The sequence below is a fragment of the Alexandromys fortis genome, unplaced genomic scaffold (genome assembly GCF_014885135.2).
Source record: "Alexandromys fortis isolate MF-2015 unplaced genomic scaffold, M_Fortis_MF-2015_v1.1 scaffold_176, whole genome shotgun sequence".
Classification (NCBI taxonomy): domain Eukaryota; kingdom Metazoa; phylum Chordata; class Mammalia; order Rodentia; family Cricetidae; genus Alexandromys; species Alexandromys fortis.
The window spans coordinates 1,488,188-1,515,931 of record NW_026068070.1 but is presented as its reverse complement, the minus strand read 5'-3'; the positions used below and the strand labels follow the sequence as shown (position 1 = coordinate 1,515,931).

Sequence of the window (27,744 nt, the reverse complement as noted above, 5' to 3'; positions counted from 1 at the left end):
AACGTTAGTTTTGCCTTACGTCCCCTTTTCTTCTGTCTGAAACCTTAGCGATAGTGCTGCCCACATTCTGGGTAGACCCTTCCCTCCTTGCTTAAATGTTTCTGGAAAAATACTCATAGACATAGCCAGGGTGTGGTTCTAAAGTGAGTCTAAGTTTAGTCAAGCTTACAATGATGCTTTACCATTACAGGGTAACTATCCTGTATGTCCATGTACACATATATGTTTAAATACCCTCTGTCATACAGTGAATAGGATCCATCCACTGTATTTCCAAAGACCATCAGAAAACCAGATCAAGAGAAGCACATTGTTAATTCTAGGTAGAAACTGAAACTAACATATTTAATTATAGTATTATTTTTATGTCCCGATTAACTTCTATACTCCCTCCACTTTCTCTTGCCACAAGGGAAAAAGATAGGACAGAGATAGGTCAGTCACAAAAAAATATTCAGCATTCTTTAAAAGATACAAGAGTAAAATTTCAGGCCCAAGTCCTGTGGTCACATCTGTCTTTAACTTTTTCTTTCTCCTTATCCAGTACTCTTTGAACTTCAATATTTCAAAGTCTCTTTTCTATCCAGTTCCCTATTCTGTTTTTAGGCTAATGAATATGAGCTCCACATTTAAATCCTGGAGTTTTTCCGTCCTCATTACTATTCATCTCTAACATCATCCTCAGCTGCCTTACCTTTCCTCAAAATTATTAAGAACATTACTTATGCATAAATTAATCATTAGGCATTTAACCTCCAAACACCTTTATGAAATGGGGTTTATTGAAAATTTGAGATAACTGTGAATCCTCACTTTCCAAATGAATTTAAAAACCAAACTGCAAACAGTCTACTAATAAACATTTAAAATTAATATTTGATAATTTCCCCAACCAGTCATATTTTCAGATTGTCAAGCTGTCAGACCTGTTCACACTGGCCAGCTGGCCATACTCTAAATTAAACATAAGCCCTTGGGATTTAGCCTTTGTGGGTTTTGCACATTGAGACTCATGTCAATATCAAGAGTCAATACAAACCTAATACTAAAACACTCCATCTCTTAGGGTGAAATTTTATAAGACCAAGGATTCTCTGAAAACATCAATACACTTTCAGAGTTGGTTTTAAACCCCCAAACAAACTCAGTTGGAGAAGAGTTTCATTATAATCGAATAAGGAATTGAAACTTGGACTGCGCAATGCATTAGGCAATTAAGCACACAAGCAATTTAATTAAAGTTTTAATTCACCTCGGATTCCATTGTAGTCCGCAATTAGAATGTTTCATGCTACAGCCAAGTATGCTAGGGTCAGAAATGTCATGCTGAACGTTGGTCTGCACCGTCTACCGCAAGCATATGTTGATGTCAGATAGATGGTGGCTAACAGGGACTGTTACAGATCTCCTCTGAGGCTGACTCTTACCCCTCTACACTCATCCATCGGTTTCTGGGCAGGGTCTGGCAAATTTTCTGGACAGGGAGATAGAGGAAAAGGAAGCGCATGCTCTAAAGAAACAGTGCTTTCTAGCATAAGCTCGCCTCGAGGGGAGAAGGGAAACTATGGACTGGAGGGCTGCTGTCTAGCATTTGATACCGTGTGGCTCTACGGAAGCTGTTCTACAGGTGAATCTGCCCTAAGTGTGAATGAGAACTGTCTGAGATCATTGAAGAGGTAGACTATTCTTGGGGGGGGGGGGGAGTTGTCAACTGAACAAGCCACAAACTACCTGGGGGAAGAGGAAGAGGACCTTTGTGCTCCAAACCTGGAACTTGCATTACATTTCCCTAGAGAAATTTCTTCAAAAATCTCCTGTATGCGTGTGAAAATATGTACTATGTCCTCTCTGGTACTCTGCAAAAATATTTAAGAAGACTATGTGCCAACTTGCACTAATCGAGCACTGAGAAGGAATTCCTTCCTGAAAAGGAGTGCTCGGCTAATGTAACCAAACACAAGAGTATCTTCAAGATAAGAAGTGATAATGCAACTCGGGGCTCAATTAGGTGGTCATTATTTTCTGAAGTATCCCTTTAATCTTGATTCCCTCCAAACTTGAAAAACTCAGACGAATGCGTAATTCTTTATTACTAACCCTTATGGTATGAAAAGAATCCATTAGATCACTTTAGGTTAGGTTCTCTCTCTCTCTCTCTCTCTCTCTCTCTCTCTCTCTCTCTCTCTCTCTCTCTCTCTCCTACCAAATCAAAGCTCTGGAGGTGGGGATAAACAGTTTAATTTTTTTCTTGCATTAAAGACGTAGAGGTTGTGATAATTAAAAAATTCAATCCAAGCCCCTACCACAATTAAACAGACTGTGCAAATTTTGTCTTAGTAAACTACATATGACCTCAGGTTGGCTTTGTAACATATAAATCACTATCTCTAAGCTATCCAGTTTTTTTTTTTTAACGCACTGACGGCAGCAGATTTAATTTAAAGTGCTACTGTTCAATATGTCAGAGCTCAAATATTCTCCGAGAAGAAGCTTTAGTGCATATATATTATTAATGTACTACCTGAGATCAGACCCCTGAGTTGACTCTAATCAATGGCTCATCAGTCAAAGGCCACAGAAATGAAGTTTGGTAGATACAAGCAAATCAGAGAACTCTCTTAGAGATGTTCTTGTTCGGCAATGAAAAGAAGCAAAATATAAAACCTCCAAAGTTTGATGTTTGAAGGTAGAACTTAGGTTTCTTGTGGGTATGTGTTGTATGGATATGTTCGGATGGATGTGCACACCAGTGTGGAAACCAAAGACGGGCTTCAGGGTCTACCTTGATCACTCTCCATATTATTGCTTTTACTTAATTTTATTTAGCATTATTGTGTGTGTATTTGAATACATAGTCTAATGCACAGGTTTGGGGGTGAGAATTCAACTTCTGGGTATCAGTTTTCTCCTTCCACGTTGGGTTCTGGGGCCCCAACTCAGGTTATCAAGCTATTTGTAGGCTGTTTGCGACTTCGTTTATTTAAAGACCTGGCTGTTTTGTGTGGACAGAGATGGTATAACTGTAAAGATATATAAAATACAAGGACTAAGGAATGATAGAACAATGATACTTGGAATATTCTAGCCACTTCTGAAGCAAATCATGTAAGTTCCTAAGCTCCAGTATTTTGCCAGAGGATAAAGGTCGAAAGGGATGCTACTATTTGTTCAAGTGACGAAGCAGGTCAGACAGATGTCTGGGATAGTCACGTCCAATCAAGCTCTCCCCACGAAAGAGAATCCTCCCACCACTTAGTACCAGGTTTATCCTAGGGTGAATTAGGGTGCCTCATGCTGTTCCTCCCTTCAACACGTGTGGTAGGCACCCAGTGTCACCTGTGTACTAAATAAAGATGTATTTATTTCAGACTCATCTTCATCCACCCTGATATCTGCCCAGGCATTACTCTCAGACCACGGAGCTTTTCCTTCCCGATTCCTTTACTCCAAGACTAAAATTCCATTACTGAAACAAGTGGAAGATTAAAAACACTATCAAAACAAAGAAAATAAAAATGGATTTGCAATTCTTATTAGGCTCAACACTGTGGTTAAGATACAGCAACTCGAAATCATGATCTGAATTAACTTACAAGTTAGTATTTCATTCCCTTTGCCCGAAGAAAATTGGTGGACGCCAAAATCAACTCTAAAAACTGTTGTTCAGCCGGGCGATGGTGGCGCACGCCTTTAATCCCAGCACTCGGGAGGCAGAGGCAGGCGGATCTCTGTGAGTTCGAGACCAGCCTGGTCTACAGAGCTAGTTCCAGAACAGGCTCCAAAGCCACAGAGAAACCCTGTCTCGAAAAAACCAAAATAAATAAATAATAAACAAACAAACAAACTGTTGTTCATATGCACAATGTTACCTATTATTTGATTTTATGAAAACACCAAATATGTTTTTATAAAAACACTAAAAAGTTGACACATTTAAATTCCAAACCTTATTGCTGATCTAGCATACAAATGCATTACTCAACAGCGCCTTGCACTTATGAAACAAAATCAGGGCAACTTTCTTCCCAGGAGAACAGCAGTGGGCATTCTTGCTGTAAACGAGGCAGCCTGGAGAGCAGAAAATGCCCAGACTGGGGTTAAGCTCAGCCTCTGCCATTTGTTAGCTGGAGGGAAATAAAAATAAAAACCACAAAAAAAAAAAAAAAAAAACTTAATCTTACCTCAATTTTCTGATTTTTTTTTAATGGCTAATACTTTCTCTGCTAGCTCGCAGGATTCTTTAAGTATCAAATGAGGTATTATCCCAAAACACTTTAGAAACTTAAGGCACTGTATAATATTAAGGAATTATCACTATAGGATCCTTGAGTCTAAAAACTCCACCATGAAGATTTAAAATCAGAATCCTTCCTAATACACTAAGAATCAAGATAATACAGTGCTGTGCAAAGTTCAATCAAGAATCCCAAAATTTGTTTATAAACATCTCGTCTATATCAAGTCAACAATTTTCTGCAAAAACAGAGTCTAGCATCCCTTGGAGCCTGCCCATAATGGTGGAGAGAAATGTTGTTCTTTGATCTCTCTTAGCATTTAATTAGAGTAGTTAAGGAACACTTCCAATTAAGTTTTACTTTCCTTTCAAAAGAAAATATGTATTAAGTACAGACTCGGAAAAATGCCTAAGCTCAATTATCCCAAAAGTGGTCATCTAAGGGAGGGTTAGAAGCGTTCTGCGTGGATTCAGGAAGTGACACACTAACCAGGTGTGGTGGTAAAAATGGAACCACAGCACTTTGGAGGTAGAGACAGGAGGGTCAGGAGTCCAAGTCAGCCTTTTGTAATACCCCCAGTGGGCTGAGAACTGAATGTGTGCCATCACATACGTGGGTTCTTTTCTATACTGTTACTTGCGGCACCATCCTCCCTAAACTGAAATGGCAGGGGGAATAAGCCATCCCATGCATGGGGCCTTGTGATTCATCGCCACTTTGTAGCCCCATGACAACACTGATATGAGAATAGGAACGGTGAATGTGAAGTATAGAACACACGGCTACCACAGGAATTTCACTTGCGGAATTAACCACAAATATTCCCAGTGCCTAGAATGTCTGTTGAGGCTGCAAAATACATGGCAAACTAATGATGAGAGATGTACAGGATGTACTGATCTTTAAAAGTTGTTTCAATTTTGACCTTCCAATCTCTTTACCCAACCTGAGCTTACCTATTACATCATGAACAGAAGAGACAAAGTCCTTCTTGCTTCCAAAGCCAAGATCGACAATTCCCAAATGCACCTTTATCTGTGTTGTATGGATCAAGATCTTCTCACTTCTTATGAATAAATAAATGTTTGGTTGACACTTTACTAGATAAATCTTATTTAATACTGGAAAACTCACTAAGTGACAATTATGTCATCTTCCTCGCGGCAACCGTATGCCAAGTTGACTCAGTACAACAACCAATTCTAAAAATGCACTTATTCTTTGTGTTAGTCTCCAGACAAGCTGGAGACAGCACAGTCACCACAGTGGACAGGTGAACCTCTCTTTGTTGTGCTGTGATTGTCCACCATTGAAAGAAAATCGGCACATCAAAGGCTCTGTTACAAAGGCTCAGGGAACCAACACTAATTCTGCTTAATAACAGTATTTGCACTTCATCCTAGCCAGAGTAATGCTTATTTGCTGGCGGAATTTTTGATAGCAATCCTTCACTTTTCTCCCTGACTGTGACTTTTCCTTTCTCGTGAGCATGTTCAGTCAGCGCCAGAAAAATGTCAAATAAGCATTGAATGCAACCAAAGATAGAGAAGTTGATCCCCACCGAACAGAAACAGAAACAGAGAACCACTTAATATCTCCTAATAGTTTCTCATGCATGGACTACTTTCCCATGTTTCCGGACAAAGGAGGATACGAAAAGGCTCCACTTCATGACACCTGAGATTGTTCTGAGCTTTATCTTGTCTTGCTTCTTTTTATGACTGTCAGTATAATTCCCTACACTAACTTAACTGCCAAGTTTGAAAGGATATCGACAATACATGAGATTCAGGGAGGCTGAACTGGCTTCAACATGAGAGATGAATGTGAATATGTTATCTCTGTGAGACTCAGCACCACCCAGAGGCAGCAAAGCAAATCATGCCAGCCTGAATTCCACCCCTGGAAACAAACTCTTCATGCTAAAACTGGTCATGAAGACCTTCTAAGTTTTGATAATTTCATGTATTCATCCATTGCATGTGCCTATGTGCAAGCATGTGCATATGTGTGTAGCTATCAAGGAAGAACTTGCTGGGACTGGTTCTCGTCTTTCACCATATAGGTTCAGGGGATTAGTTCTCAAGTTGTCAGGCTTGAGCACCTTTACCAGCTGAACAATCTCACTGTGCCATGAAAGCCTTTTCAGGTCATCGAATAAAGGTATGAGGAACTAGAAGAAATTTGGTTTTTTAAGTGTATATGTGTGCTCTCTATGTATGCATATATATATATGTGTGTGTATATATATATACATACATATACATATATACATGCTGCTTAAGTTTTATTTGTGTTGCTATGACAAAATGTCCTGATGAAAAGCAACTTAGGGAAGGAAGTGTTTATTTGACTTACAATTCTAGGTTACAGCCCATAAAGTCTGAAAGTAAAGTCAGTAACTCAAGAAGCTAATCACCAATAGCCAAGATGCAGTCAAGAGTACAGAGCAATAAACACATTGACCCTTGACTCGTCATTTAGGGTTCAGCCTATTGAATAGTGCTACCCACAGTGGGTTGGATCATCCTATATGAATAACTGACAATATTCACAGACATGCTCAACTGCTCTAGATAATTCCTCATTGAGACTCTTCACTGTAGATGCTAGGTTGTACAAGCTGACAGTTCAAACTAACCAACGTATAAATATAGACAGACAAACACTGAGAAAGTCTGTAAGTCGGTGTTCGGGGCACTGTGCTACTAAGCATGACAGTTTGCATGAAGACACTGGCAGGCTTTGGCTATTCGGAAGAGACCAAATCTGGAACCATCACAGTTGAATCATCACCTCTTCCACAACCCCCACACAGATTACCCAAGGAGGCTTGCTCTTTAGCCAACGCTATTGTATCAGTGTTCTCTGCACTGTCCAGTTTTCCTCAGTGAATTCCAGAGAACAACAGGCCCACATGCATTCAAGCTGGGAAGATCACGCTCCGAGAGTGTGAAGATAATCACCAGTGAAAGTCTTCTCTTGTTGGTCTTCTCTAGCTAATGTGCAGATAAAAGCTTAGTGAGCTATTGTGTCTAGAGTCTTTGGGGCTCATCCTCACTCTTGTTGCAAAAGCCCACAAATAAGACTTTCTAAAACAGGTGATCCCGGATTTTTTTTGAGCAGACAATCATGCTATTCACTTGGACAGTAAAAATATTGCTACATAGGTACCATTCATCCAGGTTTGTTTTTGTTTTGGTAGAACAGAGAACATTCTGGAGTTAGATCACTGCTACTAGATTAAATAAACAAGCAACAACAATGAAAGCACAAAGTTTTACAGAAGTTCAGCCCCACCGTTGGTCCATGACAGCTGAGACCTTTGACGGCTGATACATACTGTACTCACAGGCTTAAGCATCTTCGTGTACTCTAGACAAGTACAGACTAGGGATCAGACACACATCTCCCCCAGCCGTTTTTCATTTATTTCCATGTTACCTATTGTTGCATTAGTACTTAAACATTGATAAAATCCAATGGTTCTGAAGAGACTTATGGCCTACATTTCATATTTATTCCCTGGCTTCCTATAAAACATTTTCTGTTCCATGATCTAAAAGCTAATCACAACACATACCCATTCATACAACTGAGAAGATTTGAGCAGCCCAGCTCCCGCATGAAGACAATGATGAAGAATGGAGGCAGTGGCATGGGAGGAGGAAAAGGCAGCAAAGGAGCTCCGGAATGGTCATGCTACAGAAATCGCTTGCAGAGCTTTGCGTAAGTATGGGGAAGCAAGTAAAACTGAGCCAAAGTATAAACAAAGTCCGTTTTACCCTGTTAAAATTAGGCTCGCCGGCTCTATAATCTCCATTCTCATTCTCTCCTTTATCACTACCAGCCACCCCTATTTAATAAAAGACTATTCAAGGGTAGCATTTCAGAAATTGGCCTCTGTGCTCTTTTACTTTTAGGTGTTCCCCGTAGGACTGTGCCTGCCACCAGTACACACTCAGAAATCTGAAATAGTGCCTGTAAAAATCATGTATGCATCTGCTATCATAAGCATGTGGGTCTTTCATGAAGCGATAACAAAGAGAATCTTCTCTTGAAGTTTCTAGAACTTTCTTTGAAATTGAAAGAAAGGGGACACACGACATGGTGTTGACACTCTAACATCAGGATGGGTTAGAGAGGTGCTCTTGATGGACCAGTTGGTGGCAGTTCCCCAGAAAGGCTGAGGTGAGAAGAACAGGTGATTACAGGGAGCAGAAAGAATGGTCACACCACAGGTATTGAGAGGGCAGTGGAGAGGATAGGGGCAGGCCTTGAGTCTCCCCTGTGACACCGTCAGAACATCTAAATTAAACCATATAAACTATAGGGGAATAAATCTTTTCTTCTAAATTTGAGAGAAGGTGTGGTGGGGGCCAGTGCCACTAAGCATCAGGAATATGGAGGGGAGACAAATATGAGGAAGTCATGGACTCTGAGCATCTCAGCTCTAGAGTACAATTTGAACGAAGGCATACGTAAATCTCCTAGGGACAGGAAAACTGCACGTGGCATAAGCTGCAAATTATTTCTGCAGTTTTTAGCTCATGTGAGGGTGAGATCAATGCTACTTAAAAGACAGGCTGCATAATGTGAAAATTATCCATCCCGCTTTGTCCCATACATCTTACCAAAGCATCTTAGACTTAAAGCAGCCTATCCAGTATCAGGTCACCTAGCCAGAAAAATGCCTTAGGAAAAACGCAATGTCAATATTTGAAAGCTAATGATGATACAAACCAGAATGACACCAACCTCGCAAGTTACAAAAATAAATCAGTGCTGTCTGATGAAGAATCAACAATAGATGCCTTCTTCTAACACTGAAGAAGTCTCTTTACCCATGGGCTGGTAAGAGTTTTTTACATACTAGAATTCTAGAGCCCATCAGGTCTTTGTTTCTTTGCTTTCATTAGTTGTAAAAAATTCTAAAAGTCAAACTTTGCATTTACAACAAAACATATTATGTACTAGAATGTACGAAGAGAGAGCGTGAATGTGAATAACACTAATGAGATTCCTGCCTGCCCCCATGATGCTCACAGTCCAGGGGAGGAAGCAACCATAAGTAGACAGACAGACACGAAGATCAAAGACCCTAGGCAGGTCAGCCTTGAAGCTGTAAATGTACAAATACAGCAGCCAAAACAATACAAAAGGAATTTCACTTTCAGCATTTCAAAGAACACAAAAGGGAATGTGTTTCATTGTTCCCAGACATGCATTTCCTAAAACCATTCCCAAACCTCTCAACCTCATAACTAATTCCAGAGCATTATTAACACCAAAACCTAAACCTCCAGACCCATGAGACATTCGTTATCTATCTCTATCAGCTCTAACAATGCGATTCTAGGTGGCATCCATATTAACAAGCAAGAGAGAACCCTTCCACTCCGGGAGAATAAAATATAAGCTAAACTGAAAAGGCGAGTGATAGATTCTCCTCAACGGAGTGATCACTGAATGGAGGGAAAGCCACACACGTTTTGTGTGGTGATTCCTTGTCTGGCAAAATATTTTAAATTGTTAAGGAAAACTGTGGAGACAAGGTCATCCATTTGGCATTGAGGTCAGGAGGAACACACAGTAACATTTAAAGCCATGATCTTAGCATCTAGAACCAGTTACAGAACAAAGGCCAAGACTTCTCCATGCAGAAACTATTTTACATGAACGCTAAGGACCATACATTCTCTAGGGACTGAAACAACAGAACCAGAGCAAAACCAGCCTAGGGGACAATGAGAGGTGTGACTGGAAAGGGAGGTGGGATTTAAAAAAAGACACTGGGCTTTCTTTGCTGGTGGTAAAAATAAAATTATATTTTACCAAGTACAATAGACCATCTGCAAGCATGGAATGTGGGTCAGAATATGAACAGATGGCCTAGATGCCCAATGAAATGGACTCATTGAGAGGGTGGGCAGTAAGGAGCTAGGGATGCGGAAGACTGGCACTAGGATGTGTGGTGAGGAAGGAACAGGCAAGCAGCCAGCTCTCACCAGAGGAGGAGGGAGAGGATGGTGTGGGTGCCATTCTTGGCCTCTATCTGTCGATGCTTGAGCAAAAGAGACTGGGGAAAGAGGCAACTTGGATTGAAACCCCAAGGGCTCACAACTGAAATTTAATCAACTCCACATTAACTGAACACTACTATGTTTAGAAATACATATATTTAACTTCAACCGCAATGGCCCCGTTACTGTTTTATGACCAAGGCTTCTAATAAGGTCCAGCAAGAAGGAAGTACTCAATAAAAGTTTATAGAATGAATTTTATATTGTAATTATCCTTCTGCTATTCAGAATACCCAGGTAATTCTTCAGATCAAAACAAATTATACTTGATAAAATATAATTCTCAGTTCAAAATGTGAAAGAACACACATTTTATACAATCTATATAGAAATCTATGTTTCAAGAGAATATTCTTCCCTGGTGGAGTATGAGTTGGAAGGAAATGCTATTTTATTTGACCTTTGATTATTTAAATTTTTCTTTTTAATTCTGTGGCATGTGTGCTCTTTTTGTGACTTCAATTCCTCTGGGAAAGAGAGAGTGAATAAATTAAGAGGCTACACCAGCTCTCATGTAAAACGGACCCTAGACTGATGTGCTCTGCGGCTACCTCTTCACCCGCCCTCCTTCCTACAGCGTTGTTCTCTGAGCTCATCTGGGGAGACTCGGAGCCACCTGTCTAGATCAAGGGTGAGACGCAGGCACTGTGTCCCACAGTGCCGAGAGCCCCTCCCCAACTCTGTGGTCTCCATCCCTGCTCTCATTCCCTATCAGTCCTACTATTTAGTGCATTAATATCCTGGGCTAATATCTCAGCACAGGCAGCCTGAGATCTTCCCTCAGCACTGTGCCAGGAACCAGTTAACAAATCTAAGATGGTGCCCATGATGATGGCAAGTGGATCTTCAAAGGACTAAATAAGAATTGCTAAAATTTCAAGAACTGAGTTGGGTTGACCAGGAGAGATCCAAGGCAACGGGACCTGTTCACTTCCCCGAAGTGGTACAGCGGTCCATTCTGAACCTGCCACTTCCTGCTGCATCTACTTCTCTTCCCACTTTCATCTCTTCTTTCTCCTCCCAGCCCTTCTTTTAAACAGCTTTGAGAATGCAGCACACAGCTACACAGCTGAAACCCCAGCACTTGGGCACTGGGGGTGATGGGACCAGGAGCTCAAGTTCAACTTCAGCTATCAATGAGATTGAAGTCAACCTGGGTTATATAAAACCGTCCTAAAAATAAAGAAGGGAAGCGAGGACGAGGACTTTGTTGTTCTTTGAGTCCATTTATTTTATATTTTACTCAACTTGAACTTATTACTGCAATACTAACACACACACACTCCATATATATATATATATATATATATATATATATATATATATATATATATATATATATATATATATATATATGTATATATGTATATATATATAAATCCTGTGTATTATTCACAGTAAAAACAAGCAAAATAAAGCAATTAAAAATGATCCATTTTAGATAGGAATATCTGAGTGTAGTTGGATTTTTAACACCCTCATGGATAAAGACAACCCTGTGCACCGAGACACCAAACTCCGTGGCAATGACAGAGTACCAACAGAGTTCAACGTTGCTGACACGGTCCTCTGATCAATGTTTCCTAAGCTAGAAAACAAGTAGAATGTTTATTCCTTTAAAACTAGTGAGAGAGCTCATAAATGCACAGTAAATACAAGGGACTTGAGACGCTATCCACAGCCTTCTAACCAAAGTTCAAAAACCAGTGACTGTGGGCACTTGGGTCCATATGGAAACCAGCTTAACTGAAAACAAACACTTGCTATTTTACTTCTCAGATGACCAAATGGAATTATAGGAGACAAATGGCAACAAAAATCGCTTGGGGAATAAACAAAAGCAAGCAATGCCTCCCAACCAATCAGCCTCTTGAGCACTTAAATGGATGCTCAGAGAGGGCTCCGAGCACTTCAGTACTTGAGCACCATTTAGCTCCACAATGTTTCCCACAACCGCAATCAAGCCTTTTACTAGGGAAAAAGGAGAGAAAACTCCTTCCTCCTTCCCCGTCCAAGTGGGTCACTGTTATCTCTCTCCACTCAGCCTTTTCTAAGGAGGTTGCCAAATTCGACTGTGGTTCACTGCATATTCTAAATGCTGGAAGTGGTTATGGCCAAACAAGGTCAGAGGATACACTGCTGAGCAAGGATGGGGGTGCACTTGGGAAAGACAGAGGCTGGATTCATGCCACGTCTGGGAAGTGACTTGCATTCCGTGCATCCTCCTTGTTTATGGGTGCCTGTGAACTCTCTGTGTTTTTCTCTAATGTTCCAAACTAAGAACAGGATTGAAAAACCTTAAGGGTGTTTGCAATCACTTTAAACAACAACAAAATAGTCTAGTCATCCTATAAACAGAACTATCATCTTCTGTAAATAAGACTAGAAGGCATTTCATCTGTCTTAGAAATAGTTATTCTACTAATCAGCCACAATGGTAATTTTCAGTGTTCCTCTAAGCCGCAATGCAGAGAGCTCCAGGAAGACTTCTAAGGCTCAGGCTGAGACTAAGGACACTGGCAAGAGCTGACCTGCAGAGATAAGATAATAAGGTAGCCTGATACTTTAAGAAAATCCTGGCTTTATTTTCCTACATATCATAACTTTTGTTTACAGACACCCTCAAGTTCAACTCTGAGTAATTCTGTAGAAAAGCACAGAACTCAAAAATCCAAATATGACTCCTACTTAAGCTTCATTATATTGTTGGAGTGCTTCAAGAGTATTCAGAGATGCAGAATGCCAGGTTCCCGGAGTGTAGAGGAGCAGCTGAAGCCTCCTACACCCCTGTGAACCCTGTAAAGTTGTGACTGCTAGCTGACTGCATCTGCTAGCCACTCCCCCACCCCCACCCCCAAGAGAACCTTGATTCAAACCCACTTGAATGAGGAATGATCATCTCAGCCTTCCTTGTCATGTGTAGTAGTAATATGACCAAGGTCTGGCTTGATTTAAGAAAAATACACACTGTTAAAGGATCATCAAAAGTGAGGGATTACCTCTGCTTCCTACCATGTAGATCTTATAGATGGAATTGCAGTAGGTGTTTTATACTTTAAACTAGCCAACATTGAAGACAGAAGACAGATGCTGAAAATGGCAGAAGAGAACCTGAGCCTGAAAGACAGCTGATCCTCAAGAGAGCCACCCTATCAGACAGCCTCTGCAGATCCCTTTACACGAGAAAGGGTAAAGCATTTATTTCATCGGTTATCTTGTAGTAAGGATGAGCTACTCGACTTAAAGGAAACAGAACAAAACGGTCACTGATATGTCTATCATGCAGCCCTAGAAACCTGCCTCACCTGAAACAAGACATTTAGCTGCCCTCCCCTGGAGAAAATCCTTCACTCAGACAAAGATTCTACAGCCAAAGAAAAACATCAGAAAATTCTAGTCTTACATCTTTCCACAAGAACAGAGGCTTGAGATCCACTCTGCCTTTGGATATACTCACTATCCCCAGCACCTCAAGATTCTGGTTTTGACCTTGACACTCCAGGGGTCTCACCAAAGGAGCACAAGGTATATGAGGCTGACCATTCTGGATCACAGGCTGGACCAACACTGCCCACTTGCCACCTCTGCCTAAAGTAAATGCAACTTGTAGTGTAGGCACCATGATGAGGCAACCATTAATGCCAATAACCTTTTGTACTTAGCTATTATAATCAATAGACAAATATAAGGGCCATACAACTATATCAGAAAATGATAGCTCATAAGCATATTAGGATCATAAACAAAATATTACTACTAGCAGCACTAGTAATAGATATTATTTGATAGATAAATGGCATATGGCTTACATTGCAGTAGCTGGCTGGCCCTTTTGTAGAGATGGTATTTGTAATTCACTAAACATCAGTATCCCCATCTTATGGATGCAGAGACTGAGGCTTTCAGATAACAAATGACTTAGTGAAGACTGTACCCAGTGGTTATAGCAGAACCCAGACTTGTTTTAAGCTTATATTTTTTAAAATATATATATCTATATATACAATTCTCTCTTTCAAAATATAAGAGTCTCGAGCCAGCAAGATAGCTGAGCTAGTAAACATTCCTCGTACCAAAGCTGATGACCCGAGTGCCATCTCCAGAGCCCACGTGATGGAAGGGCAAAATCTATTCCTGAAATCTGCTCCCTTACCTCCACCCTACCTCCACAGACATGCTGTGCTGTGCATGCATATGCACGTGCATGCACACATGCACACACATGCACACATGCACACACACACGCAAAATAAAGACATAAATTTTTTTTCAGAACTTCAAAAACCATCCCAATTCCACCTCAACTGTTGTATTAACACAAGCATTTCCTGAAATCGAAACAGACAATAAAAACAAATGATAAACAACGCCAGAACACAATGAGACAACCCTCCAAAGCATTCCCTTTTAATTCCGCTCTTTTTAAGAAAGTTTCCTTTCAGGGCAACCGATGTGTTTACACTGTAAGGGTCATTATGCACCTTCTTAGTTTATAAACATTATATGACAGAGAACCACCAGTGTGTTCTCAGCAGTTACAGCTCTGTGTGCCGTTTCTTTTGAACCAGTGTGGGTATGTTCACCTCTTTGTTGAGCCTCCTCTTTAAGAAAGGGAAAGAACATTGAAAGAAACATAGTCTCAAAGCCCTCATTGAATATATCCAAAACTCAGCAAGGATTCAAACAATGAGTCTGAAACAGAGGGAAAACATCAGTTATCAAAGCAGAAGTCAAGGATGTGGACACAGGTACATATGTGTGGGTTTTCTATTTAATTTAAGGATACATATTAAAACAGTATTTAATTACAGAAAAAGAATTTGTCGTTTTAATTAAGTTTCTTGAGGGGCTAAAAGGTAAAGGCTGAAAACACTCCCAGGGGAAAGGAGTTAAAGGGAAGGTTTGAGCTCCCTCTTTCTTCCTTTTGAAGAAATTCACCAGGATTCCCTCCCTGGGAGACCAGATGACCCGCCCACAGCCGGATGCGCATGCGCATCCTCCAGATACCTACTCCCAGCCACTCTGAGGAACAGCTGCTGTGACTCAGCAGCGATTTAAACAGCAGACAGAGAGTTTTCAAAAGTAGAAATGTCGGCTGGGGAGATGGCTCACCAAGGAAAGCACTTGCCAGCCAAGCATCATGCCCACGTGTGAATCCTTAGCACCCAAAGAAAAGCTGGGCAGAGGCGGCAGCCGGCCCTTAGTCTCGGAGCTTGAGAGGCAGAGAGGCTATCTATCCCAGAGGCAAGGTGGCCAGCGGTCTAACCAAATCAGTGAGTTCTGGGTCCAACATAAGGGGCAGACACCAAGGGAGATACTTGGTGTCAGCCTCCAGCCCGCCCCTCCCAGCCACACACAGCAACCACATGTTTGTGCAAGTGCACACCATAGACACAAATAAAATTTTAAAAGTAGAAATACTCACAAAGCCATTTCAAACTGTTCCAGCCACTTTTTCTTTAAATCTTTTGTTTTGCAATAAAATTCTAACCCGTTTTGTCCTTGGGTATGGATGAGGTAGAAGCCATAAGACCACTGTGAAAATGGATATTCTTCAAGTTAATAATTGTCATTTGTTAAAAAAAAAACATATTTCCAAATTTATCAGAGTGCCTTACTCTCCACACAAAACCTTATAATTCTATCAGCATTAATATAGACAATTATAGCCAACTTCAACTTCATATTGATGAGAAAAATCACTGGTACCATGTTGATCTTAGGAATTAAAAATGATCAAATCAGCTGTACTATGATCCAATGATCCATGATCACAGGAGCCTCTACAAAATCGATCTCTGAGAACTAAATGCCTGACTCCAGATTTGCAGGCTCTGTATTCAAATATTCAACAACTGCAGACGAAAACAACATTTGTTGCCTCTGTAGTCAGGAGGTGTAAAGACTTTCCTCTTGTCGTTATTGCTAAACACCGGGGCCCAACAGCTGTTTTCAGGAATTTAAGCATTGTCTTAGGTTTTAGAGAACCCAGAGACAGTTTAAATTATATAGGAAGACACGCATAGGTTCTCCGCAGATACTAAGCATTTAGATAAGGTTCAGAGTATCTGCAGATTTACACATCTTCCCTGGAGGGGGTGGTCTAGACACCAGTGGATGGCTGCATTTGAATATTCAAAGCTCTACATAAATTACTGATAAGAACGTCCCAGGAGGTCACCTTTTTATTTTCTTTGTCGGTGGTAGGGTTGTTGGCTATCTTGTACTGCTGCAGATCTATTATCTCCTTCATCTCATAGTTATCCCCTTTCCTCTTACACACAATCACGGCCAAATCGAATAAGAAGATATGCCTGCAACAGAGAGACAGGGCAAGTGACGGGCAGAAACGGTGTAGGGGCTCCTGTGCTTTTTCCTGGAAGGATATGATTATGCCAACCAAGCAGTCTTCTTTGGCATTAAGGACACCAGGCTGGGCCACACATGGGGAATGCGGGCTCACAGACGCAGCAGAGGTCTCCAGCACAGCGATGGAGAAACGCTGCCACGCCACCCCAACACCCCTCACTTTAATAAAAAGAAAAGGAAGAATCATCAGAAGAACAACACATATACTGCAGAGTTATTGAAATACTCATTGAGATAGGCCATAAAGCTACTCATGAATAACTGATCTCTTTTTATTTAAAAGCTAAAAACTCAGAAAAAAAATGTGCATGCTCAGGATAGTAGATCTTGTACTACCTTAAAAGCAATTGGCCAAAAGCCTTGAGAACTGTTCATCCCTTCCACAGACAAGACATAAATTCCTGGGTCCCCTCCCAGGAGGAGGGAGCTACTGCCCTCCTACATGAGCAAACCCAAGCTGGGGTAGGTGTGCAAATAGCCAAAAATGATATTGATGATTGGGAACAGTGTAAGATCACACCCAGGCTAACTTTAGAGCCTGCGCGTTCACACCTCATGCCGAGTGTCACAATTTAATGGGTCACTTTAAGCGCAGCTTGGGTGCAAGAGAAAACTGCAAAAATAGGAACGCGATGGTTAACTTTCCGCGTTAATTTTTCTTTATCTTTTTTTTTTCTTATTAAAGGCAATGTTAATTGGGGAAGGAAATGAACCTTCTAACCTTATCATCCGGCGGCAATATAGGTGTGCTTTGTGAAACACCCAGTGATTAACACGCGTATTCTTAACCAATGATTGTGACAATGACACGTTCACAGTGCTCAAACACTTCCCTCATCCTCAGAGTCGAAAGTGTGGCTCCTGAGAGCTACCTGAGGAATCAGAGCGTCAAGGTGGAAACAAGAGCTGATGCTGCCCCCTCCTGGCCGACTCTCTGTTCTGCAGGATTCCAGGAAACGACCACACAAGCATCAGTCTGACAATCCTGTATCATAGTGGAGGCTTACAGGCCTGGGGAACTGAGGATATTCAAGGACTCTGCCTAGAAATCTCCCTAAATAAAAATATAATTAAATAGTCTGCATCTGACCATCCTCCTTAGTATGCTATTCGTTATTTTTCTTTAATTTTTAAATGAGTCTTTTTAAAAAGGGTAATCATGGTTTTGCGGCAATTGTCTGGTGGCATTTTGTAATTGGAAGGCGTTTTTTCACCTATCTCATTTTCAAAGGTTTTCATTTAGGCCCTAAAAACACAGGCAAATCAACAGGGCGAAGACTAGAAAATGAGGTCATCCATAAGGCATACATTAGGAAATGCAAGGGACCACTGACTGGCCTGTCCCCTTGCCTGGCCACCCCCACCCCATCACTCCCATGACAGCAACTAGCAACTATTAATTTTGAAAGCGCACAGCCCTCCCCTCTCCTCACCTTTCTTGCTTCGTGTGCTTGTCCAGTGTGGTGATTCGGATTTCACCATCTCCCTGAGGTCGCCCAAAGAGCAAAACTGGTTGGTTCTAAAACATAAATGTGTTTGTAAATAAATATAAAAAGTGTGCCTGACCTTTCCACAATCACACACAGAAGGAAACATTAGTAAAGACATTTTCCTGAACAACTACCCAAATTATAGAAACAATTGATATCATTTTTACTTATTGTAATACATTTACTCTAAAATGCACAAGACTTTGATACAAGATACAATACAAAAATCAATCTGTCCTTTGAAATTACAGCGGACATACTGGGGACAGTACTCTTACATATAATCTTAAAAGGGAAGTTACCAGGGCTGGCTCTGACCTCCCTGAGGGCTAGAAGTCATGGTACCAGAGCTACCAATTCAAGCTTCCAAGGAACAGAAGCAACCAATGGTCCTACCCAGCTATGATGCCTATGAACCACAATGACCAACACAGCACAATAACCATAGGGATACACATAACTTGACAGCAACTGAGAGCTCTCTAATCATACCTGGGACTGGAAACCTATTCAGCTTTGCAGGGCCAGTGACATCACGGACCTTACAGGAGAACTTACAACTATCACTTCGCTAAACCAGCACAATCCCTAACTTCATTCTCAGTAGTCATTCTTAGGCTCACTGGTAAGTGTAGCTCCCACCCCTTGCCCAGGAAACTAACTTCCTTTCCAGCAGACAGAACCATTGCAAAAAAAAAAAAAAAAAAAAAAAAAAACAGAGTTATTCAGCTCTATCACAACTGATATCTCTACAACACAACTCCTGTACCTTAGGCTCAGGGACCACTGCAGAAGAGGAGGGAGAGAAACTGTAAAAGTTGGTGGAACAATAAGTTTTCTGTGAGATGGTGCTGCCTAAGATACCAGAGAAACTATACCCACGAAGTTCCCCCAGATTGACTTCCTAAACACGAGTAGAACAAAGACAAAGAGACCTGCAAACGTTGGAGGGGAAAGCTCACAAGGACTCAAGCCTAGACAAAAGCTACTGACAACTAAGAAAGGCTGAGAATGAGGGAATAGTCTTCTCCGAGTTAGGAGCACAACTGGTTATCCAATGCCAAACGGTCAGCTCCGAAAACACAAGCATATAAGTAACATTATACAAACTGAGTGTATTTGTACAATATTTAGAGAAAAAGAGACCATGGGTTTGAAAGAGAACAAGATGGGAGGGTAACTTGTAAGGGTTTGGAGGGAGTGAAGGGAAGAGAAAAAGGATGCATTAATTACTTATAATCTCAACAAAAGAAAATATTATTTTAAAGGGGAAGTTAAATTCCAAAAGAGAGAAATAACTGGAATGATCTTAACTAGAGGAAGATTCTAATAACTAATATTTGTCACACATTCAGGATGAAATGACACAGCCTCTATCTTCATAAACACACTACCCACAGGGGAACAAATAGTTACACATGCATGTAATTGCAAACACATAATTATCCCAAAAGCAGAGTATAGGAAGGGGAGATAATTTCACCCAGGGATTAAGGGATGGCTTCCTTGAGCTAAGAGTTCTAGGATAAAAAATTTTGATGTAAAAATTAATTGAGATATTTTCATAACATTTTATGCAGGGACATAAAATATTTTTAAAAGTAGCCAAGGTATTCATTTCTCCAAACATGTCCAACGAATATGCAAAACCGTGTTCAATGCTTTAATCATTAGGAAAATACAACCAAAACCAGAATCAGACACAATTTCCCATCCATTTGGATAAGTATTTTTCACATGTGCTTAGAAAAGAAAACATCTAAAAAAGAGATCTGAAAGTCAGCATTTGTCAAAGTTCATGGAGAAACTGGAATCCATTTATATTACCAGTAGGAATGCAAACTGGGGCAGCTGTTGTCAAGAATGGAATGGCTATCGCTCAAAATTTAATCACAGAATTACAATAGAGTTCAGAAATTCCACTACAGAACCAAAGGAAGTGGAAGCGGGGCCCTCAAACAGATACTGGCAGACCCATTCACAGCAGCATTGTTTACGATTCTTCAAAGGGAGGCAACAGATGTTCTCTGGACAAAACGACACAACGTGGGATATGCACGTGACCCATCAGACAGCCTTAAGGAGACAAAACTCATGCTCGGCAACACGAATGAATGCTTATGGCATGAGGCTAAATAAAATAAACTGGCCACAAGAGCACCAATACCATACGGTTCTATATATCAGAGGGAACACAGGTACTGGATTCAAAGCCATAAAGAATGGTGCCCGGGGAATGCGGAGGGAACGGAGTGCTGAAAGCAAGTGCTCAGTGAACACGGTTTCACAGACATAAGAGTCCTGGAACTGGACGGAAACCATGGGTATAGAAGATTGTAAATATACTTAATATCATATGTTTATGCTGGTCAATTTAAGGTCAATCATATTATACTGCCAATGCTACATAGCTGTCAGGAAATATACTATGAAATCCTAAAAGAGAAAGGATGATGGGAGGTTAGGGAATGGGATTCCCTTTAGATAGGACCTTGAAGGGACATGATAGACCATGATGGGGAAAATACGCTGGGCTCTGAATGGAATATGTTCAAAGGTAGAACCACGAAAAGCAATAGAAAACGGGAGACTTGCAATCAACGCAGCATAATTCCCAGGACGTAAAACATGTGGGCAGTTACTCACTGAACGAGTTCAGAAAAAATGGTGCTAGTTCAGATCATAGCATACTTTTGAGGGATGACAGCTGATGGCAACAGGAAAGTCATAGCGAGTCTGGGAAAGAAGGCGAATTTGAAAGTAGCTGTTTAAAACATAACTATATACAGAGACGGCTTGGGGCTTCGGGGCTTGTCAAGGAAGCAGGTGAGGGCACCATGATATGGAGAAGTGGCTGTGTATGGGAAAAGAGAGGACTGTGCAGGGGGATTCAGAATGCCGCGGTGACATCACCTTGCCAAAAATACCTCAAAGCCGTTCTGCTCGGCGCTTCCCACAGGTGAGTGCGGTCCTCCTTGCTCTCTGGAAACCGTTTCAATAGCAACCTAGCCGCCTCCATAAAGGGACTTCCTGAACTATAAACAAGTCGGGGACACCACACTCCAGGACAGACAGAAACTGCCCTCAATCTCCACGGCAGTCACAAGGAAGCCCTAAGCTGTTCTTGGTCCATGGGGTTATGCAACGCTAATCCCCATGCCCTGTGACCTCGGAGCTCATCATCTTCTGCTCTCCCTTCTAATCAGCTTCCTGAACACACAAAGTACTTCTTACCCATCTCTGGACTATTCATTTTAAGGCATCCCCCTGGACCACCGACCTACGTCTGGCTTCTCACTCTTTGGCCCTAGTTAAAACGACAAGCAGCTCAAAAGAACTTTTTCTATCTGGGTCACCTAAACTCAGACTCTCTTTATTGTCCTCTGGGACTCCTGGGAGAAGGGGCAGGGGAAGACGGAGGGAGGGAGGGAGGGAGGCAAGCAACAGAACTACCTCAACAACGTTGAGGTCACGGGTGACATCACACGAGTGTGAAGGCCAAACAGAAACACAAGGGGGAAAACCAATGCCTGATACCCGAAAGTTGAAGGTAAACCATCTTTTCCTCAAGGACAGCTTTCGGAGTGTCCCACGATTTGGGGATGAGGGGAGGTAGGATGGGAGGATAATCACATACCAGATTTTCTATAGACAGCTGAAACTGCTTGATCTCACGAAGGGTCTCATTATCTCTTTTCACTTCGTTCACATATTGTGCCAAGTCCTAAAGAATGGAGGGAAGGGTGCAGAAAGAAGACGCCGGAAGATTAGAGATACGCGCCGCTTTGAAAGGAAAGCACACCATTAATTCCATCAGTGATGGACGTCACCACCGTAACTTCTCAATGGCAATAAAATGAGCGCTCCGTCAATCAAAGCTGCATCTCAAAGCCAATTTTAAAATATGGGACGTGCAGCTGGGATGGCTGAAGAATCATAGAGCTGTGGTTTACCACACCCATGAGGAGAGTAAGGATATTGCTGTCTTAAAAGGAAGAAAAAAAAAAAACCTGCTGCAATGCAAGGCCAGGGAGGAAAGTAGGTCAGGAGAATTTAAATTTCGGGAGTATTAACGGCCGACCTTGACAATGGTGCATCTGTCCCGGGGTTTGAGGAAGGGCGATGCTGAAGGATTAGCAGTGAGGAAAAAGTAACAAAGTTACATGTTGCCCTAGCAAGGGGCTCTTTTGAAACCCGTTAGTGTCTTGTTAGCTCTGGAGAAGGCTCAGTCATGAAGGCTAGTTCAGTTTCAGAGTCGATAAAGGAGGAACAGAGGAGAGGTGAAGAACGGAGCTGCACAAACGAGAATAAACTGAAGGGAAGCCTTCCGTCACGCTCTTCACCTGCCTCACCTGTTCTAAAAATGTTTCCTTTGTTGTTGTTGTTGTTTTTAATCTGCTGAAGCATTAGCTTCATACTGTAACTGGCTATTTTTATTTTGTGTGATCCTCATTTCCCTGTTTTCTAAGCTTTTTCTTCCTTTTTTTTTTTCTTTCTTTACCTTCTTTAAAGCATCCAAAAGGAACACAACTCTGCAAATAAATAACGTTCTCAGTGGAAGTTTGGCTTCCGGTAGGACCCATCCATGAACGACTTCTTTAAGGATACAAACAACATTGGTTACTTGTCTGGCCTCCATAAATGACCAAGTGAAGGTCATGACACCCCTGCTATGATCATCCAACCAGCAGAGGCAGTGCTGAGACCGGTCCGGGGCACCGCTAAACACTTAGACAACACTGTCACTACCTCTCAAAAAATAAGTGCTTGATTCTGTTTCAATCACAGCTCAGAGTCAAGTTGACTAAGCATAATGTGAAATTTGGGCTTTCAGACATTCCCCCCAAGAAGTTCACACCGCCTGCTTTTATCCCTCTTTGTGTCTTCTTGACTTTCAGGTTGAGCTGACAAGAAAAACCCAAAGGGAAGTCCGCTTGTACAGGATCCATCATGGGCAACCTGGCAGAGGACGGGTCCGAGAGAAAACCACACCGGTGCTTCTGACGCCACCTATGGCCCTGTGCTTATTCAAGGCAGCAGTTACATAAGTAACTGTGAGAAGAATGTGGAACAAAACCACTATCTGAGTCGTTCCTGGAGGCTATAAAAGCCGGCCAACTGCACAAAAGTAGTTTGATCATACCTCTTGGTTTTATGGCATTACTTATTTTTTTTTGTCTAGCCTTTAAATCTATATAAGAATTCCATTTCAGAGGCTGATGCTGGAAAGCGTGCCGCAAATTTGTGATCTGTCTGGTTTACATAGCAAGTATCAGGAATTCTCAGTCTCAGAAAACAAACAAACAAACCCACCCCAAACGGCATGACAAACATCTATTTCAGCACGTTACCTTGCTCTCCTCACCAATAACAAGCATGAATGTTGACAGGGTTAACAAGTACATATACACACACTAGCAGTGTGAACCCCATGGCTTCTAGGCAGGCAGATAAAGACACAGGCACGTTTCAGCAGCAGCTGACTTACCTTCATTGCATCCAGAGCCAATTTCAGGTTCGCCTTCTCAGTAGGATCATGGGTATGTTTGACCAGCTCCTGTTTGAAGACACAGGTTAGCAAGGCTTTCCTTAAATTCAAAACTCATACTGAAGGAACAAGCAAAAGGTTTGAAAGACACCCTTAGCCTCTCCACACTGTGATGATTTTGACTGACTCTTGTCAGCTATACTCCACCCTCGCCCTTACACCCATCTGTTTCCCAGAACGTCCTGACCTCTGGATGGACAGGAGAGATACTTTCTATTCTGTCTCACACACCGCTTGTCTAGAGAATGGATTCTAATGCCACATCCACCTCCATTTGGGGACAAGAGGATGCTTTGTGTGCGGCACTGTCATGTCCTGCTGATACAGCCTATATTTCTACCAACTCTTCAGTCTTGCATGGTTCCTTTCTCCTTAGAGAGTTGCTGTCACCACATGTTCACTCTCTTATTCTTATCTTACATATTCTCCAAATGTGAGCACAGCCATTGGCATATCAACTGTCACCCAATGAGGCTATTCCTCTGCAGAATGCCTGCCAAACCCAGAAATCACACCTGATATCAGACTCACATAGCCAACTAAATGACTGTCCCACAGACCCCTACGTCCAATAAATTCCAAACTTGCTCCACCCTTACCCAGGATGAGCGGGCTACTGAGGGTGCTTGATTAAACAGCAGCGTTTCCATGGGTGTAGCAACCAAAGCCAAGATCTGAAGGGCATCCCAGGCTCTGCCATCCCCTTTCCATCCCTGCGTCTCATTGATCTCATTGATGTTAACTTTGGTCCTGCCCTAGAGAGCACTTGCCTGGCTGTCATCTTTTTTGAACAGGTTATTCTCAAGTGCTTCAAACTAGATTTTGGAGCCAGCTTCTCTCCTTCCAATAATCTGCTCACGCCTCTGACACCAAGCAGGTTTCTACACTCTAAGTCCTATCTTGTCTCCACCCTAGTGAGACTTCTGTGAGTCCCCAAACTCTTCCATTGTTACCCAACACCTCCTAGTCACCACACACTGGATCTGGGTTCTGCAAACTTCTCCTCATCCGTTTCTCTCAACTTCCCCCCAGACAGCCTACTTTCTATCCTCACTAAGAAATCAAGAGTTCTCAAAAGATATTTTTATTAACACATAGGGCATGGTGTTTTCTTTACTTAGAATGTTCCTCCCATCATCCACCTGCCAAACTCACACTAGCCCTTACAAGCTCAACTCACAAATCATCCCTCTAGGAAGAGGGAAGATGAAGCCTCTCCCGGGGTCCCCAGCAAGCTGAGGTGTAGCTGATGCCTTTGTGTCTCTCCGGTGCACCCAACACATTGTTACACTTCGGCCTGTTGCACAATGCATTCCTAACAGTGTTTGGCATACACACGGGCTACTCGAAATTCTCTAAAGGACTAAATACTGGTACTGTTTCCTGTTACAAATAGGAACTCCAGAAAGAGAGAACTGCCACATAAAAAAGGCCACCCAAATCCTATTTTTATTCTCCCTTTGTTAAATAAAATAGTAAAACACTCTTAAAGTTTCCAAAACTCCCCATAAAAAATATTTTAAATTTCATATATCATTGTTATCAAATCAGTCATCAGCTGAAACTGATTTCCTTGTGAAATCATGAAAGTGCAGTAGAAAGGAGAAAAACCACAAAGTAATAACCACAGTTTTTAAAAAACACATTCTAGACACCAGACTAATGCTACAAAAATACTTTGAGATTTAAAAAAAAAAACTCTAAAATTTTTTATCTACATGTAGTACCCGAAATAAGCCTTTTAAATGTCATTATGTAATTACACATCCTCTTAAACTCTAAAATGCAAAACAGCACGAGAAAAAAAAAAACAGTGGGCCAAGTGAGGAGTTTCAAAAACATATAATTGTATTTCTTTGTTTTATGAGTCGGGACAAAGTCTTACAAGGACCCAGAGTCTTTCTCTCGTTCTGAAATCTTATAAATTCTTCAATCAGCCCTTCGCTACATCAAAGCAACAAAATAAACCATTATCTCATTTTGGACATTTTTTAGCTCCATGATGTCTTGAAAGTTAACTGCTTGAGTCGTCATTATTTTTTCATAAAACTCAATTTGATTAAGTTACTTTGAGTTTAGGTCTCATAAATGTTTTAATGCATTTTTTAAGAAATAATCAGGGTTTGAATTTTTCTGATTTCTCAGTAGAACCAAAATAGAAATGACTAATAATTGCATGGCTACAGTTCAAGAAATTTAATATACAAGATGTACAAAGCACAGAAGACTCAAAATTCTATTTCACGTACTGGTAGTAGATTTTTTTATATATAATGCGTTCCAGGAGCATCAGCTGGGCTGGCACACTAATACAGTAAGACATTTCTTTGGAGCAGAACTAATGAGCCTCCTGGTATAGCTATCAAATTAAATTTATAAGACTCTCCACCCTCATTAGCGGACTTAACCGTGGAAACCATAAACTTTGTGGGCTTTAGTAAGAATCACCTCACAGTAGGGTGTAGCCTTATTATGTTTAGTGCAGTGAAAAGGCCATGCAGCGCATAACACAATCGTCTATGAATTGCTGTCATAAGATGGAGAAGCTAATGCACTTAACCGGACCAAATTTAGGTACACTCGCTGGCAAATGATTATTGCTAATTCCAAACTATGCCATTTAAGGCATATTTGTATTTGTTCATGCTTTTTCTTTTTCTATCCTGTTTGAAGAACATAACGTGTGTCTTTTTAGTCAACACAGATATTTTTTTTTCTAAAAGGAAAATAAAATGCCTAGCTGTCCTGGCCATTTCACACTTAACACTAAAAATATGGAGACTCTGCAGCATGATGCTGAGGAACATGGCGCCCTGTGCAACATGATGCTGACGGAACATGGAGCTCTGTGGGAGGAACAAACGCAGCGGAGCGTTGTGAAAGTACAGACCTGAAGGAGGAGGTGGTACTTCAGCACACGCTGCATGGGGACGACCAGCAAATCGCGAAGAGTGAACTTCCCGTTGTTTGCTCTTTTTGAACATTCCTAATGCGATGGATTTCAAAGTTTTTGTTAGTTTTCTCAAAGGGAGTCATAAAACACTACAAGATGCAAAGCCCACAAATAGAATCCTTCTAAAATATCTTCCCTCTTTTCCTTCCCAATACTTCTGTTCAAACAATAAAGTACCTTCCGTGTTTTATAAAGCAAGTCTTACGGTATTTCAAATCGTCATGTGAATCAAATGAACGGTTTCATCAGTGAAGATTGTTTTACAGCACACAAACCTAACCCTGCACAGTTATCCTGTAGAGTTGACTCCCACATAGCCCTCAGGCTTATGAACCAGATAGCAGCAATCCCCCGCTCATTCAAGTCCTGTGGGCTCATCCACCTTCACGCTCCAGCTTCATCAAGTCTATCCAATCACTCTTTCTAGTCTCTCCAAAGAAACCACCATCCCTTTTCCAAAGCACTCTGCTAGGCTTTAAGATGAATCTTAATCAATACCATTTCCTTCATCTCTTCTTCCCTCATTTGGTCTGTGTACATATATACCTTGTAGTCCCTAACTGTCACTGTAAAGAGTATCTGCCACAGTATAACCTCTTACATTAAAGACATGGACCTTAAACCTCTTTGTAAAAACCCTCTGCTTGCTTAATAAATATTTATTGAAGTCAATGAAAAGGAATATTTGGTTGAATATGTTGAAATAGAAACCTGCTACCACAGATAAATATTTTTAAAGCCTCAGATTTTGCATATTTGACCCTCTTTTTAAAATACTTTAAACAGGGCATGGTGGTACATGTGTTTAATTCTAGCCCTCAGGGGCCTGAGACAGGAGGAGTGACATAAGTTTGAGGCTGCACAGTAAACTTAGTCACAAAACAAACAGTTTACTTTAAAATTATACTGACTTCTTCACTCTTCATGGCAGCTATGACCTGGAAATAGATCATTTGAATTTTAAGTATTAACATATGAAACCCTGGCTGTGTGACTTGGGCAGGTTACTGTCCTCCCTGGACCCTTTCATGTATATATATGAAAGTATTTCATATATATATATATA

General features: G+C 41.2%; 1 protein-coding gene across 3 annotated transcripts in view; it reads right to left on the bottom strand.

Annotated features, from left to right (window-relative positions):
* Positions 1–27,744, bottom strand: part of Vav3 (vav guanine nucleotide exchange factor 3) — a 303,685-nt gene that overhangs the window by 131,895 nt on the left and 144,046 nt on the right. For all 3 annotated transcript variants that reach the window (XM_050120991.1, XM_050120990.1, XM_050120989.1), the window contains exons 10-15: positions 26,616–26,711; positions 23,666–23,734; positions 21,815–21,901; positions 18,121–18,206; positions 16,500–16,632; positions 15,744–15,853 (exon numbers count right to left, since the gene is read on the bottom strand). In XM_050120991.1, the coding sequence (XP_049976948.1) occupies positions 15,744–15,853; positions 16,500–16,632; positions 18,121–18,206; positions 21,815–21,901; positions 23,666–23,734; positions 26,616–26,711 (581 nt within the window). The remainder of the gene's footprint in view (positions 1–15,743; positions 15,854–16,499; positions 16,633–18,120; positions 18,207–21,814; positions 21,902–23,665; positions 23,735–26,615; positions 26,712–27,744) is intronic.